A 16,538-nucleotide genomic window follows, 5' to 3' on the forward strand; every position below is an offset into this window, starting at 1 on the left:
GCACGCTGGTTGTGTACCACAATGTCAACAAGTTATAGAGGAGGCATAAATTTTATTTTTTTTTGTGCTGCAGCATACAGAGGACATCAAGCTCGGAAGAGGGTAGCTGATGAGAAAAGCAAAGCAAAGTTGGAGGCCTTCATCATCCAGTTTCAGGCTGGTAGGAGTCTGATATTAAATTAGTTACATTATCTATATGTGGTGCGTATTATATTGGCTTACCCTTATTCCATTTTCTTCTTTAGTTTGCCGAGGCTATCTCGCAAAAAAGAGGTACAAAGAGATGGTAGATGAGAAGAATAAAGCGGCAACCAAGATTCAGGCTCGCTACAGAGGGCATAAAGAAAGGAAGAGCTTTAAAAGAAAGCTGTAAGAGAGATGGAAGCTATGCACAAAGCAGCAGTGAAATGTCTTTTTTTCTTTTCTTCTTTTTAACATAAATGTGTCTATTTTGCTTCCAGGGAAGCCAGAGAGAAAGAGAAAGCAGAGACTGCTTCGAAAGAAAATGAGGAACAGATAGCAAAACCAGAAAATGATGCAGAGAACGAGGAGGAGGAAACTAAAGCTGCAGTGGTTCTTCAAAGCAACTATAGGGGCTACAAAGAGAGAAAAAAGTTTAAGGAGAGAAAAAAGACGATGGCTGGAGCAGAGCTGGAATTGCCAAATGCAACAGCGGAAGAGGGACAGGAAAAAGATGTCCAAGAGTTGGCTAACAAAGAAGGAGTAGGTGAAAAGTCAGCTGATAAACAAGAGGAGAATGAGGAAGATGAAGAAAGTACTTATGAAGCAGAGGAGAATGATGACAGTGATAATACTCAGGTGCCAGAAGATGAGCACACAGAAGTGGCAGAGGAAGCAGTGATTCAGGATGCTGAGCCTAAAAAAGAAGAGCAGGAGGATGGTGGACAGAAAAAAACTGCAGGTGAGGAAGCTGCTGATTTAGAAGAGGAAACCAAGGCGGCCACTGTTCTCCAGAGTAACTTCAGGGGCTACAAAGAGCGGAAGAAACTAGAGGAAGAAGGCAAAATCCCAGCTAAGAAACAGAAAGCAAAAAGTCCTGCAGGGGACGAAGTGCTGGAAAAGGAACCAGGTAGTGACGAGGCAGAAAAAGAAGCCTCGACAACAGCTGAAAATGCAGATGAGACCAAAGCGGCTGTAGTGCTTCAGAGCAATTTCAGAGGCCACAAGGAGCGCAAACGACTCGAAGAGGAGGGAAAGCTCCCCAAGAAAAGGCAGAAGGAGAAAGATGTTCCATCAGAGCCTCCAAAGGAGGAAGAGACAGAGGAATCTCTTCCAGAACCCCAGGAGAACACTTCTAGTGAGAACCGAGAAGGGCTGGATGAAGAGAAAGCAGCTACTGTCATCCAGAGTAACTTCCGAGGCCACCGGGACCGAAAGAAAATGAAAGCTGAGAGGGAAGCGCAATTGAAAGCTAAGGAGGAATCTGGGACTCCCACTGATGCAGAACAGGAGGAGGCTGTGGACATCACTGATGTGGTAATTGAACGTAAAGATGAGACAGACGTTGAAAACCAAAGACTGGAGGAAGAACACGCTGCAGTGAAGATCCAGAGTAACTTCAGAGGGTACAAGGACAGGAAGAACCTGAAGGCCAACAAGGAAGCTGCACAGAAAGAGACAAGAAGGCTGGAGAGCTTCTCCAGACAGGTTATAGCCTCAAACAGATTTTATTGAAAACTCACTATCTTGTCATTTTCTTTCCAGTCTTATATCCTTTTTCCTTCTAATCTCTCCAACAGATCGCAAAGACGTCTGAGGACTTTCTGACTCTGCAGCAGAAGCTGAATGAGATCATCCAGGCCCATCAATCAGACCCTGAGAACAATGGCATGTTGTTTGTGAGAGGAAACGCAATCAATGGTAGCTTCACTCCCCAGCGTCGCCATTCAAGTAAGATAAGTGAGGTTGGCTAGGTGATAAACAGATTATAAAGCAATAAAAACAATTCATAATGCTGTCATGGATTGACCCAAAGTTAATTTGAAGTTCTGGTTCAGCTTTTGATGCACTGGACCTTTAGATAATTAAGAAAGACAGTCTGTCCATCCTCACTGTCTTCTCGGCTTCTCTAGTCTTTTTCAGTCTGCTGAACTGAAGATAATGGATATGGTGCCCAACTGCGCTCAGAACCATTGACCGAAAATTGTCAAATGCGACTGAGCTATTAGGTCTATTCAAACTGACTGAAAACAACAATCTGGGTCAGGAGTGGGTGCTCATTTTGAAGGATAATAAATTCCAGCTATTTTCTCCCTGTTCTTTAATTTTGATCGATAAAAAACAAAACAAAAAAAACAAGGAGATTGCAATTTTATTGCTGACTTCTGGTAGATGACCATGTTACTGATTAGGGATGCACCGATACCACTTTTTTGGAAAATGAGTACGAGTATGAGTACTTGCATTTCAGTACTCACCGATACCGATACCGAGTACTTACTCATTGACAAATGCCAGCCATTTGACTTTCTGGTAGTAATAAGGGAAATGTATTTCATGTATTTCATGTATTATATATATTGCATACATTTGTATTTGTGTATTTTAGTTACAAATAGACCCAGGACACGCTGGAGAGATTATATCTCTCGGCTGGCCTGGGAACACCTTGGTATTCCCCCGGATAAGCTGGAGGAGGTGGCTGGGGAGAGGGAGGTCTGGGCCTCTTTGCTTAGGCTGCTGCCCCCGCGACCCGGCCCCGGATAAAGCGGATGAAGATGGATGGATGGATGGATGGATGGATGGATGGATGGATGGATAGTTACAAATATATAATATTTCAGATGTAAAATAATCTTACATTTAGTACTGTAGTTTATCATTGAATACCTATAGCACACAGACTACCTTGGGTCAAGTATGGTGGAGATGAAGTACAGTGGGTTGGTCTCGACGTCACTGAAGCGCTTTTTGACAGCTGCCTGTAAGGTTGCTTTCATTGTCTTGACACCGTGGTCCTCGTCTGTTTCTCTGTTTAGAAGTCTCACTAGCACAGTCACAGCTGGGATGACATCAGAGGCTAGTGCGTCGTAGCTGCTCACTTTTTTAGTTAGTTCCTCAAAGGGGGTGAGGATGGCAACAGTTGTCTCCATAAGAGCCCATTGGTGAGCGGTGAGATAGTCAGGGAGTTCATGCTCGGACACATACACCTCCAGCACTCGCTTTTGCTCAATGAGGGACTGGAGCATGTAATACGTGCTGTTCCAGCGCGTCTGTACGTCCTGCTGCAGTCTCTTTATTGGCTGGTTGAGCTGTCCCTGAATGTCCTCGAGGCGGGAGTAGGTTAAGGCGGAATGTTTAAAATGCCCAACTATTTTCCGTCCCACTGCTATAGCATCAGCTATGCTCCTCTGTGCTAATAAGCGTGGGTAAATAAGCGTGGGTAAACTCTTTGTACTTGTTGTTGTGTTGGGATTTTAGGTGCTTGATTAAATTACTTGTGTTAAATGCGCTACCTTTTGAGCCTCCTCTGGACAATTTCGCTGAGCACAATTTGCAGTCCGCCTTTGTTTTCGTGTATTCATTCACTTTGAAATAGTTCCACACGTCTCGGCTCGCCTTCTCCCAGCTCTGAACTGCAGCCGGGGCCTGGGGGCGGGCACTTGGCGCTTGTGATTAACCCCTTACATGCCGCTCAAACATAGACAGGTCTCAGACCGTGGTATCGGTCCCCGGTATCGGGGGACTTTTAACGAGTACGAGTACTTTAGAAAATGTGGTATCGAGGCCGATACCAGATACCGGTATCGGTATCGGTGCATCCCTATTACTGATGGACAGTATCTTCTTTCTGTGTCCTGCAGCTCTATTAGATTAGGAAACCTGAGAAGGTCAAGTGCCAAACAGGAAGCATTTCTCTTCTTCATGTGTCATCAAAGATAACATTTGATTTGCATGGGTGATATCTGTAATTGCTTTTGGGGTGGTCAATGAAGAGAGGCAGCAATTTGAAAAGTTCACTTTGCAAAAATAAAGATGACAGCTGTCATCTTTAGAGTCTTTTGAGTTTTATTACAAGGGCATTGCATTTGCAGTACCTTTTTAATCTTGTGTGATAGCCTTGTAATACTCTGTTTGTAAATTCAGTTTTAACTTTTTTAGTAGTCAACATTTTGAATAATCACTTTTGTTTTGGAAGTTGTAACAGTACACCAGGGTACCTTCAGTAAGACTAGCATTTAACTTTCACCTGTCACCAGAAAAGCCCACATTTTAATTAATTTTGTATTATGAATACATATTCATTCTTTGACTAGTACCCTAAAGAGTAATATGAAAGCAGTAATCTAAAGGGAGAAGACAAAACCAAAAGCCAGCCACAAAAGGATACTGCCCACAGACAAATGAATAACGTAAAGCCTTTGAGTTTCAGACTGTATGCTTTGAATGTACTGAATGATCTTGCATTTCTTTGATTTCAAATAGTTTTTTAATTTCGCAGAAGAGTGTTTTATTTTTTTCCTTCAGTTTGTCACTAACTTAATCCCTTTGACCAAGTGTTTACATTATTTTATGGTGTTTCTGTCTGTCCTGAACATAATACTTTTTTATCCTTAACCATGCTATATTTAATATAAAAAAGATATAGTAAGTAAGTCTTAAAGCCTTACCACAAAGAGAAAACTAGCTAACTCAGTTGATAACCTGGTACTAATCAATTGCACTGGGTTATATCCTCATTGGTCTTTCCAAGTAATTTTTCTTCTTTGTGACATGAATTCGTGAAGGTGCAGAATACATTTCTCAGATATTTGGTCCACGTTGACACTACACAGTTGCTGATTTGTTGGCTACACATCCCACTTCTGCTATTTACATAAGCAAGCAGCTAAAAAGAAGTACCTAATACAATGGCCAGTGAAAGTGTGTTAACTAGAGAGCATTTAATGACTCTTACTCAGTTTATTTTCTTTCAGAAAGAGCCCGAATAGATGTTTTTGTTTCCAGTCTGTATGCTAGGCTAAGCTAACTTGCGGCAGTGTACAGATCTGCAGACAAAAGAGTGGTATCACAGAGTGAGCTACACAGATAACAGTCTTCCTTTAATCCAGGCATGTTTGCCCTTTACAGACTCTTCTCCAGCACAGTGCATTGCCTGAGGTAAAGCAGAATGAATTATCAGTGTTATTTCCAGGGGCTAGTGCAACTCCTATGAAATTATCCTTTTCAGCTTCACAAAGTCATTTCTCCATTGACGGCGCTAATCTGTCCTCATGAATTTCACTGACATAATAAATCAAAATCATTTGCAATACACACACACACACACAGAGAGAGAGAGAGAGAGAGAGAGAGAGAGAGAGAGAGCAGAGGAATCCCAGTCACATTGTTCTTCAGGAAAGGTCATCAGATTTTAATCATGTTTTGCGAGTTAGCATTTCCAACAATTATGGCAAGAAGTAATAAGTAGGTACGTAAAATTGGCTTTAGTTGTTTGCAATTCAGAATGACCTTTGGATGGAGTTGTTCAATAATGTTACAAACTTTTTACCTTCTTCACCTGAGAGCTTCTGTACATGATGGATTGTTTTTTTCCCGTATGTGAACAGCGATTAATAATGAGCATCAAACAAAGGTCACTGTAATATATTTATAATTGCAATAACATAGATGAGGGTTGTTGATACAGTACATCATGTATGACAAACATGATAGATTGCAGTACAGCCGCTGCAAGGTGGGAGATGTCAGGCATGAAAGCTGCCCACCCAATCACTGCATGTTCAAATACCGTACTCGGAATTAAACGTGGATCATTACGAAGTTATCAAACACTGCACTTCCACAAGTGCCTTAGAAAATATACACTAAAAAATATTCCTGAGCCTCATAAAAATGACACAATAATCTTGAGTAAGATATAACTGAAATATATAACATCAAATGTTTATACCTGTATCATTAATCTGGACTGCACTGGTGGTTCTTGCTTTGAATCTAGTCATCTTTCATTTCACGACTTCTCTCTAAAGTCATCTGTCAAAAGTTAAAAAAAAAAAATATATATATATATATATATATATATATAGATATATATATATCATAATGTAAAAACGCATTATGTGCATGTTATATGTTCAGTTTTCTACTCTAATTTATTTGGCATCTTGCAGGAGAAAGATATTATGAATTGCTGAGGCTAACCTCCAGATGTAGAAATCCATCAGAGAGTAGAAATACCTCCCTCCTCTCCAATTGACCATAATGCTAACATAAATCCTTATATATTTCCAGAAATCTGCATTTTACAGCAGCACTCTTTGTTATTAAAGGCTGCAGAAACTTCGTATTCTGTGAAAAGTAGGAAGTAAAAAGATGGAAATACAAACTGATTTGAAGGCAGCAATTTCTGGCCAGTCGTCTCTGTCTCACCATCCCCCATCTCATCTGCCATGTTTGCTCTTTAAGAAGGGAAGAAAATGCCCCAAAATACTTCAGCTAAGAGTACTTTTGTGAAATAAGAGGCTGCAGCAGTGGTGGGCATGCCATGAAAACCAACTGACACTTAAAAAAATGCAAACTGATCATGTGTTGAAGACATTTTGAGAGTTTATCAGGAAATAAAGTTGTGCATTTTTGTCAGCCTCATTTTGCCCAATTATCATCAGCAAAACCAGTGCCGGATGCATTAAACTGTCTGTGTTACTTTTCAGCTGACAAAAGATTGTCGAGAACCCCCCGCAGGAACCAGCAGCCAAAGACCCTGAATACACCAGAGGACTCCACCTATTACAACCTGATTCATGTAAGTCTAAGAGAAGGCGACGAACGATTTCAGATATTTTCTACAACAAAGCTTTGCCGTCAGCTGCAACTGTAACCGCCTTCCCAGCATCTAGCTTTAATAATGCACTATTGATTGTCAAATTTTACCCTGTAGTAGAGCTCTTTACCACACACCGTATGTTGCCAAGGTGAGAAATATCAGACTATTATGAAGCTGTCTGGAAAAGTATTTTTGTCAATGGAGTGATTTTCTTCAGAAGTTTCCCTTTTGTACTAAAAGTAGTCCCTTTTTATTCAGTGTTTATTGTTAGAAATCTTTTAATCATTTTGGTGCACAATAGCACCTGATTGCTGTTTACTGTTCTGTTTATTCTGTAGTGTAGTAAACACTGCAGATACAATCTATCTAGTCGATAATTAGACTGACGATCTCTTTAGACATTTAGGCATTCAACACTCAAAGCAGCAGAGTTTTACTAAATCGATTACTGTGCTTTCACATTTGCTCAAGTAGTTTTAAAACAGAAGAATTCCGTTAAACTTTAGTGGAATTAATATTTAAACAATATTTCATTTTGCATTGTTGAAAATATGAGAGAACAGCCACTAAAATGGTGGTGCATCCCATTAAAAAGAGACATGTCACAGAAAACCTATGGCTAAGGGGAAAAAAATCCACTCGCTGGACCCTTTATTAGCTGCTATGAGGTTGGACCCTCTTTTACCTTCAGAATAACCAAAATTCTTCATAGCAAAACTAACTACTGAGTTTAAATGAGGCTTAGTTGGTACTACAAGGCCCAAAGTGTGCCAAGAAAATGTACAGTGACACCATTAAACTATGGTGGATGGAGAGATGTTTTCATGTTGTTTACACCCAGATTTGACTCTGCCATCTGAATAATTCATTAGAAATCATTAGACCAGAAAATGTTTTTTCTTCTGCTGCTGTAGCCCATGTTCTTCAAGTTTCAACATGTTGTGCTTTAAGAGATGCTCTTCTGCATACCTTGATTGCAGCAAATGGGTATTTGAGTTACTGTTGCCTGCTTGATAGTTGTGTGGGAAAATCCCAGCAGATCAGCAGTTTCTGAAATAATCAGACCAGTCTGCCACATTCAAAGTCACTTAAATTACTTTCTTCACCATTCCGATGATCAGTATGGACTTCAGCAGGTTGTGTCTATATGGTGCAATCAAATTGGCTGATTAGATACTTGCATTAATGTGCAGTTTGGCTAGTGGGGGTCTTTTATCTGACGTTTCTCACTGAGTGACTGAAATGCCTCTCATAGACATCAGTGACCATCATGCTTCAGTTTAACGCATTATTTCCAAATTGTTGTGTTTTTCTCTAGATTAGTTGATTGTGATTAGTGATAATGCTCTCCTATAAGATGATATGTCACCATCTTATACAACAAGATATGTCATCTAGAAACCATGAATATAGAGTGTTTGTGGGTAAATCCATCCAGATATTACTGTTGGCTGTTTGACATTTAATAATCAGTTCTCCATCTCTCTTCATTCAGCGGTCTGTCCAAGATGATAAACGCAAACCCAGGAAAGAGGGGTAAGTGTCCCACTCTTATTTTAACAACCTATTAGCTACTGTTTTATGAGGTTGGCATGCTGCCTCCTTGCTTGCTACTCCTGGGCCATAGTAACAACTACAGCCTGGTGTCAACATAGGGACAGTGCAAGGGCATAGGGTCCAAACTTAATGATCCACAGTGATACACACATCCACAGTTAAATTAATTGCCCTCATCTTTTACCTCTTTACATTGGCTGAATATCATATTCTTAGAGAAATGTAACGTAAGGAATCCCAAATTGGTGGTTTGGTATCATTTATAGGAGTTGTTCTGTGGGTTTCTGCATTATGTGACATGTTTCGAATATACTGGTAAATGTTTTCAGCATTTTTGTTAAAGAAAAGAAAATGAAACCAGAAAGTATCTGTGGATGTGTGCAGTCATGCATATGTATGTGCCGTACAGGCCACAAGGTGAGCATCCCGCACAGAGTGAGGGGTTGAAGATAGACCGATAGCGCTGGCTGAACAAGCAGGGGCCTGGGTACTTTATCACAGCAGTCTGAGGAGACACAGACATGCACACACACACACTGAGCCCCCTTGATGTGGACACACACAATACAACACAGTGCTAGACATCAAGGGTAATAATTTGTTAGCAAATAAATAAAGTCAGCGATGGACAGGCGCAGTTTACATGCATCATTAAGGATGAGAAGGTCAGCAGGAACAATAGTGTCTCTGGCTGAAGCTGACAGCAATTGGGCTTGGGAAATGGGAAAACGTGGGTGGTAGGGATAGAAAGCTGGAGAGTATACTGATGTGATGATAGTAAATGAGAGTGAATACATGAGAAATGGGGAGGGAAAGTGTGATTGCATAGCACAGATATCTATATTTTAGTACCACTATCAGAACTCTGAAATCTACAAGTTGGTTGGTTATTCAGCCTATTTCAAGCTTATGAAACCTTATAGGCTTCTCACCACACTGCATTTCAAAAATATGTCTGTAATCGTTGTGCATTCAGTGCATAATTAATTCTGTCATATTATTTGGGACATTTCAAACAAGTCTGCAGCTATAGGTTAATGTATGCTTGTGGCTAATGATATATTGCTACTTTAAGCTAAATACTAAAATGTTGATCTCTGGTAATATTTGCTTAGAGCATTAAAAAGGCCTGTAACCCTATTTTTTTTTTAAAAAGTTGTTATCTAAGTTATTAGAACTCAGGACATTTAGATTTGCCTGTTTCTTGTTGGTATGAAATAGTCTTCCATCTGCTTTTTTCCCCAAGGGGTGATAACATTTTACATTTTACACCACATCTGCCTGAAGCAAACGTCCCTTTTTTCCAGGACTACACTAACATATGACACACTGCGGTTGGATTTCTTGCCAGAAATAAACCAAGGATCTTTTGTATAAATGGCAAATGTGTTAACCACTACACCACAGACAACTCATAAAAAGCTAACTGTGAGCTAACCTTTTGTGTTCTAAAATGAGGCCAGATTTAGACATTAGCTATTTCTTACCTCATTAGCTTTACTTCTCAGTGTAAGAGAATGTTTACAAAAAAAGCCACCATGTTAATTTTGGTCTGAAATTAGATACCCCACAAGTTGCATTCATCTTGCTCATCAAGCATACAATGCTGGGAAGTCATCCAAAAATGCTTCCGTGTGCATATCAAGGTACTTCACTTGAATCAAATGAATCATTTGTCTAAAACAATTTCACTTTCAGTCTGGAGTGATATATGGCTGTTGCTGTCCCTAAAGCCATGCATGGCTACATATATCAGTAATGACAACAGTAATTAAAAGTAATCTCTGAAATGTGGTAATACATGTATGTACTTCATGTCTATGTAAATTATATGAGTAAAATCGAGTGTAGAAAGGCAGAAATATAAAGTCAACCTTCCCAAAAATTAAAGAAAAAATAGTTTTTAGTCTACCCAGAAGAATTCAAAAGATCCCAGACAAGCCCCCCTTTTTTGTTCTGACCCAGCTTATAAGCCACTTCTTTATTTTGGATTAAGGGCCTTGTAAAATGGCAGAATAGCCACCTAGCTTTAAAAAAAAAAGAAAAGAAAGTTTGCTCAGTCACTCCTCAAAGCTTCTCTCACCTTATCAAAGAAACTCAAATGTTTAGTCAACCCAGAAGAATCCAGAAGATCCCGGACGAGCCCCCATTTATTTTCTGACCTGGCTCATTAGCCAGTACAAAAAATGAAGAGTGATTTCAGAGCTTTAGATTACTGAACAATCAAAGTTAAAAATTGAGATGATGCAGTATAAAACAACAGTGAAGACTATATGCTGTACTTTACCAATAGTGGCAGGCCTAAGCCGACCCCCAACCCAGGTATACCTTTATCTGGTATGCCTGAATAAGACTCATGCACTGCCACTCCAAGGTCAATAAGGGGTTCAGAAGGGCTTGTTAAATGTGCCATATCTGGTTAGTTCAATGTGGCAGGTGCCTTGAGATATTCAGTCAATTTATGTTGTCGTGTTAGTAATGTTTGAGTTGTATATGGCATAAAAAAAGAAAAATCAGTGGATGTTGTAGGGAATGGCAGTACTTCAGCTAGTTAAAACACGACCAGCTATAACCTGAAGTCTTTGTCACAGAGCCATCTTAACAAACAAACTGAACATCTGCATTCCTCTGTGAATTATCTAGTGCTACAAAAACTTTTAAAAAATTAAAAGCTCTTATATAATAGATCTAAATCTTGTGCTAGCCATTGTCATTGTGGTTTTTCTTTGTCCGTGCTGTGTCAATCACATAATTGAGCTAATAGTTTAGAGGACAGGAGAGGTAATTATAATCAAGGAGAAAGAATGTATTTCAGCTTTAGAATAGCACATTTATTGTAATTCATCAGTGGGATAATTGTGTGCCAACCCCGCCTCCAAAAGTACAGTGATAAGTTCAGGTCAAGCTTCAAACACATCACAATGTAAGAATGAGATCAGTGTACTGGTAGTACTGACTATATATTCTGATAGTGGTTGTTACCTTATGTTAACAATGTGTGAGACATATTGATCTGCACATTGAAACTGTCCTTTTCACACTTCTGTTCAAATGGAGGTCAAAGTGACGGCTGAGAGAAGGGCTGCACAGTGCAGATGGACAGTTTACACAGTCTGGTGAGCAGATACCTGGATGATGAGGACTTGATAATTATCCTCTTCTCAATAAGATTTGTCTTCTTTCTGCTGCTCAGTTAATTTTATAGTCACTGCTATGACAGAGACAAATTTTAAAGATGTGAAATCAGCTGGTGAATTAACTTGGGGAAAATATTTTTCTCCTTTTCTACAATAAAGAAATAGTTATATTGATGCCAGCATTTAGTGGCTTCTAAAAGAAAAAAAATCACAAAAAGCAGAAGATCATGAGTATCTCAAAGACCTGCTTATAGACGAAGAAAGTTAGAAAAAACAACAGCTCTGCATGTGAGCAGAATAGCTAAACCCTCGGTTTATGAGGGGCAACCAGTCAAAGGAAAGTTAGCCTAAAGGGGAGTGGCCTTAAAGGAGATGTTTTGACTTGTTTTAGACAGGAAGCAAAGAGCTTCACAACAGTCAAGTATAAGAAAAACAAGTATTATTTTTGAAGTCTGATTCATGCAGAGCAGCTTCAGTCGAGTCAAAATTAAAAATTTGAGTATGAAATGAGCACATATGGTCCCCTTTAAAGAGTTGCTGAGGTAGCTGCATTGAAGTCCATATAGCCAACCTGCGCCTGCTCCTAATTTTAAAATAAAAACTTGAATAGAGTTTTATCTGACCTTAAACAAATGACTTTATAATCAGATTTGAACGTAAAGTAAGAAAAACATAACGAGAGGAAAAGCACTTAACTTCAATCAAAATCTACTATTGAGGTTATTGTGTTTATGAGAAATGCGTTGTATTGATTTTTACAGCATTCGTGTCTGGTTTCAGTCACACCTGTGCTCTATTTGCATCCGGAGAACCTGTTTAAAGACTGTTTGATGACACTCTAATGTCTGTCTGACCCCGTCCTCTTATTTTTGCTGTAGCTCAGGGAAACTGTTGGATGTGGATGACCACTACTACCCAGCCCTCTCTACCAGCCGTTCTGAACCCTCCATGTCCAAAGAGAACACATCATCCATGCCTGAGAGGAAGCAATCTATAGGGAGGAGGCAGTCAATGGAAAGGAGGCGGTCCGTAGAGAGGAAGCAGTCCATGGACAGGAGACGATCTATGGATAGAAGGCAGTTTGGGGACAGGAGGCAGTCTGTAGAGCAGAGACTGACTGCTCCCAGTCGACAGATCCGAGAGAGGGCCGCCACTGAACCGGAGCGTCCCAAATCTGCCAAAGAAAACAGGTGTGTCATTTATGTCCTCTTCATAGTGTCTCTGGCAATAAGTACATGTCCTATAAAGTGTCCCTGTATTTTTGTGAAACTGTGCATGACTGCATTAATTACTTGTTTCTGCTTTAACACTGAACCAACCCCATTCAAAGCACCTGAGAGATAACTGCACGATCTGATATCCTCGTGTTGGTGTTGTTCCCAGATCATCATACTAAATGTTGTTCCAGGATCAACATTGCAAGTGACCAATCAGAATGTTGTGACGTCATACTTTTGCGACTTCGGGAAAAACCGGCGTAAAACAAAAAACTGTACTTAAGCTGGGAGAAACCGCCTCTGTCCGCCAATCAACGGACCCTAACCCTAACCGTAACCCTTTAATAAACTGTAAGCAGAATTGATATTGTCCTTGCAACATTGGAATTTCATAAATGCACGAATGGCTTGGCGCGCAAAAGAATAACGTCACAACAATGTGATTGGTCACTTGCAATGTTGAACCTGGAACAACATTTTCATGATGGTCTGGGAACAACACCAACACGAGGATATCAGATCATCCGAGATAACTATCAGCTATGTTGTAATCAGCACCATCAATAAGCTTCAACAAGGTGGAACCACTTTTAAGCTGGAAATCAGTTTCCACTTTTTATGATGCCAATTTAATCTTTGTCAATACCAACCACGAGGTCCCATTATGACATTTTTGGGATTGTTTTTCCAACCATCTCGTCATCATTTCCATCGACTCGCATTATGTGAAACAGATGAAAGATAGGTAATGGCCTTCAGGATTTTTGTCCAGCTGACCGCTTTGTTACCGTCTGCACGTACAATTTATTACAGTTCAGCTTTACTGATTCACAAATATAGTCACAAGTTACATTGTTAATGTTTGCTAACTGAATTTGTTACGTTTCTACTTCAGTATAATAATGATACTACTGTTGCTACTGTTTAAAAATAAATGTAATCTCAGTGAATTTGGATGATTTGTAAAGTCAGACCTTAGTTTACAGAAAGAGGGAAAAGCATTATCTACATAACCATAATAAGACAAAGCTATACAGGCTGTATATGAAAGATGGAAGTTCTCACCATGATATCACCCACTGAAGCCACTTCTGAAGCATCTTGGATTTAAGAGACAGATCTGATCGTATTTTAATGAGGCTGGAGTACTAAGCTAGCAGCTAATGTTGGCTAGCTGGTAAGGCTATAGTTACAGTAAGGACAATAGTGGTTAGAGACCATGGCATGCTACAATTTTATTGCAACTGTGTACAGTAAACTTTGTAGTTTTGAAAGTCTTCACAGCAAGTCTATGAAAACTCAGTCAATTGTTTTCTTCAAAGTGACTTTGCTGCTTTAAAGTTGGTAATAAAATGGCAATAAGATGAAGTCAGTCTGCTAAATAAGGTCAAGTAAATAATTACACGCAGTGTCTTTATGATAATAAGGACAATTGCTGTCATTCGTTGCTAATCTGTTGCAGTCTACACATTCAACAGACGTTCGCATAAATTACTTATATTCATAGTCCAGTCAGAACCTCACAGATATAAGACAGAAATTCTGAAATTCCTTCACAAATAGCGATGTAGTTGTCTCTTGTCTTTAATTCTAACGTTGTGCTTGAATGTATAGGCACAGTTCACAGATATCAACTAATTAGTGCTTTGTAACATGCAAATAAAATACCAGACTTTAACTCATCACAAGCGTAGACTTGGAGAGTTTGTATCACTTAGCTGGTCAAATAATTTCATCATAAAGGCTACAAAAGGCAGAAACACCACAAACACAGTCAAAACTTCCAGTTCAGTGACTTTAATTAGCTGAGGTGAAGCCTAGCAGACAGATTAGCAGCCTAGCCTGCATCCACCTGTCACTCAAACCAGTCTCACCCATAATAATGCATAGTTTTAAGCCTTGACTAAATTTAATTTGCTGATTCATAATAAAAATTTCACTCCACAATAAAGTTTTTGTGAAGAGGTAAATTATCTGCAGAGCCAACGACTGGGCTGTAAACATGTTTATTTTTACAGAAAGTTGTTCAGTTTAACATGAGCTTACTGCAGTCTGCCTCAAGTGGCTGTTTGAGGAACTGCAGCTTTTGGCACTTCAACTTTCTTTTATTTTTCAGCGCTATTCTGCTGCCTGTCACTAAAAGATATTATTAAAGATTCTTCAGATCTGGACTACAAATCAGCTACTTGATTTGTAGTTTTAGTCTGGCCACATCCTTACTCCATAATAGGACTTGTGAGGTACCAGCACCTCTGTTTATGAGTTTGGTTTTTGAATTTTAGTTTTTACTTGCTCGAAGGATAAATTCATACATGAATTTAATCTATTTTCCCTTCAGCTTGGCCGCTCCCTTGGACAGCTCATGATAAATGGCCCAAATATGATAACCAGTATGAAAACCTTGAACCCTGAACATGAATCTTTTCATCTCCTTTCCATTTAATTTTGTTTGTTTGTTTGTTTACATCCCCACGTCCTACCTTGTGTTCAACATTTCTGTTTTTATCTACTTGTGCTGAAATTTGTCTCCTTTGTGTAATCGACAGACGCTCTGTTCCCAGAATGGCCTCCACAGAGAGCCGGACTGAAGAGAATCCATACGACTTCAGACATCTACTGAGGAAGACCTCGCAGAGACAAAGGCTGATCAAACATTACTGAATACAGGAAGTGACTTTTGGCTATTCGGGACTTGATCGGTCGGGATCGCTGATCGCACCATGTGGCAGTTTGTTCTGGTGTCCTGCTAACCACAGCACATGTTTCATTTATTTTATTGATCTTCAGACACATTGTACAACAGTTTGGGTAGGAAATGAAACTCCTCTGGACTTAACTGGACAGACTGTATTGATTTTCATGCATACAGTGAACACAGAGTACAGTAAATGTAAATAACAAGATGTCATACTTTTAAACTTGCTGTAAAATAAGGTTTTATTTATGAGACCAACAGTTTAGTTACTGGTATTCTGTATTTCCAATGTTTTTTCTTCGATATCTTTATTTTCTTTCAAAAAATTTGCAGGTTGTGCTCTTAAAACTTTGCATTTCAAGTCATTCCGAAGACTAATCAGCTTCATATTGTGAAGAATGTACATTATTTTATCTGCTCAAATGTTCAGTTTGTTCACTTAAACAAAAAAATATATTAAATTCCTCGTCCCATTTCATTATTTTTAGTTCGCTGCTCTCAAATTAGCCGAAATCGCAAACTTTTCATAACCGTGCAAAATGAATAACATAGAAGGAAAAATGCAAAGACATTCAGTGTTTCATTGCCTGTGTGTATAAAGTACATCAATTCCTCGCATTATCCTCCATCCCGCGTAATTGTTGCTTTGTGCGCAATAATCACTACATTTGAAATAGCATTCACTCAAATGACAGCCTTTGATTCTTGTGAATATTTGGTGGAAAAGTAAGAAGGACAGAATGTTTTTTATTTATGTATTTATTTGAATATTGATGCCAGATTCAACCTCTGACCTTTATGTGACATTTTTGAAAGAGAAGCCCCCCTTGGGGGCTGTTAGTGAATCCCCAGCTACATGCTGACTGCACACAGTGCACAGTGGCATAAAAACACGTAGGGCTGAAGAAATACTGACAAAATGCAGACTACGGAAGAAAAACTGTTACAGCTTCCTCCACACACAGGATTCACAGACAAATTATTTAAAATAAAGAAATATTACAAAATGTTACACCAAGTTTGAACAAAGAAAAAAAACTCGGAAATGACACAATAGAGTGATCTCATAACACACTGAGTGTGTGTGTGTGTGTGTGTGTGTGTGTGTGTGTGTGTGTATATATATATATATATATATATATATA

At 39.2% G+C, this 16,538-nt stretch overlaps 1 protein-coding gene across 1 annotated transcript in view; it reads left to right on the forward strand.

Annotated features, from left to right (window-relative positions):
- myo3a (myosin IIIA) overlaps positions 1-16,113 on the forward strand; it is a 65,718-nt gene extending 49,605 nt beyond the window's left edge. The window contains exons 27-34 of the mRNA XM_085468895.1: positions 74-160; positions 246-369; positions 462-1,668; positions 1,761-1,911; positions 6,675-6,766; positions 8,283-8,323; positions 12,360-12,671; positions 15,245-16,113. Coding sequence (XP_085325021.1) covers positions 74-160; positions 246-369; positions 462-1,668; positions 1,761-1,911; positions 6,675-6,766; positions 8,283-8,323; positions 12,360-12,671; positions 15,245-15,359 — 2,129 coding nt within the window. The 3' untranslated portion in view covers positions 15,360-16,113. The remainder of the gene's footprint in view (positions 1-73; positions 161-245; positions 370-461; positions 1,669-1,760; positions 1,912-6,674; positions 6,767-8,282; positions 8,324-12,359; positions 12,672-15,244) is intronic.
- Positions 16,114-16,538: the final 425 nt, after the last annotated feature.

The sequence above is a fragment of the Copadichromis virginalis genome, linkage group LG9 (assembly GCF_057382275.1).
Source record: "Copadichromis virginalis isolate Kocher_CV1m ecotype Utaka linkage group LG9, C_Virginalis_male_GT1.1, whole genome shotgun sequence".
In the NCBI taxonomy this organism is placed as follows: Eukaryota; Metazoa; Chordata; class Actinopteri; order Cichliformes; family Cichlidae; genus Copadichromis; species Copadichromis virginalis.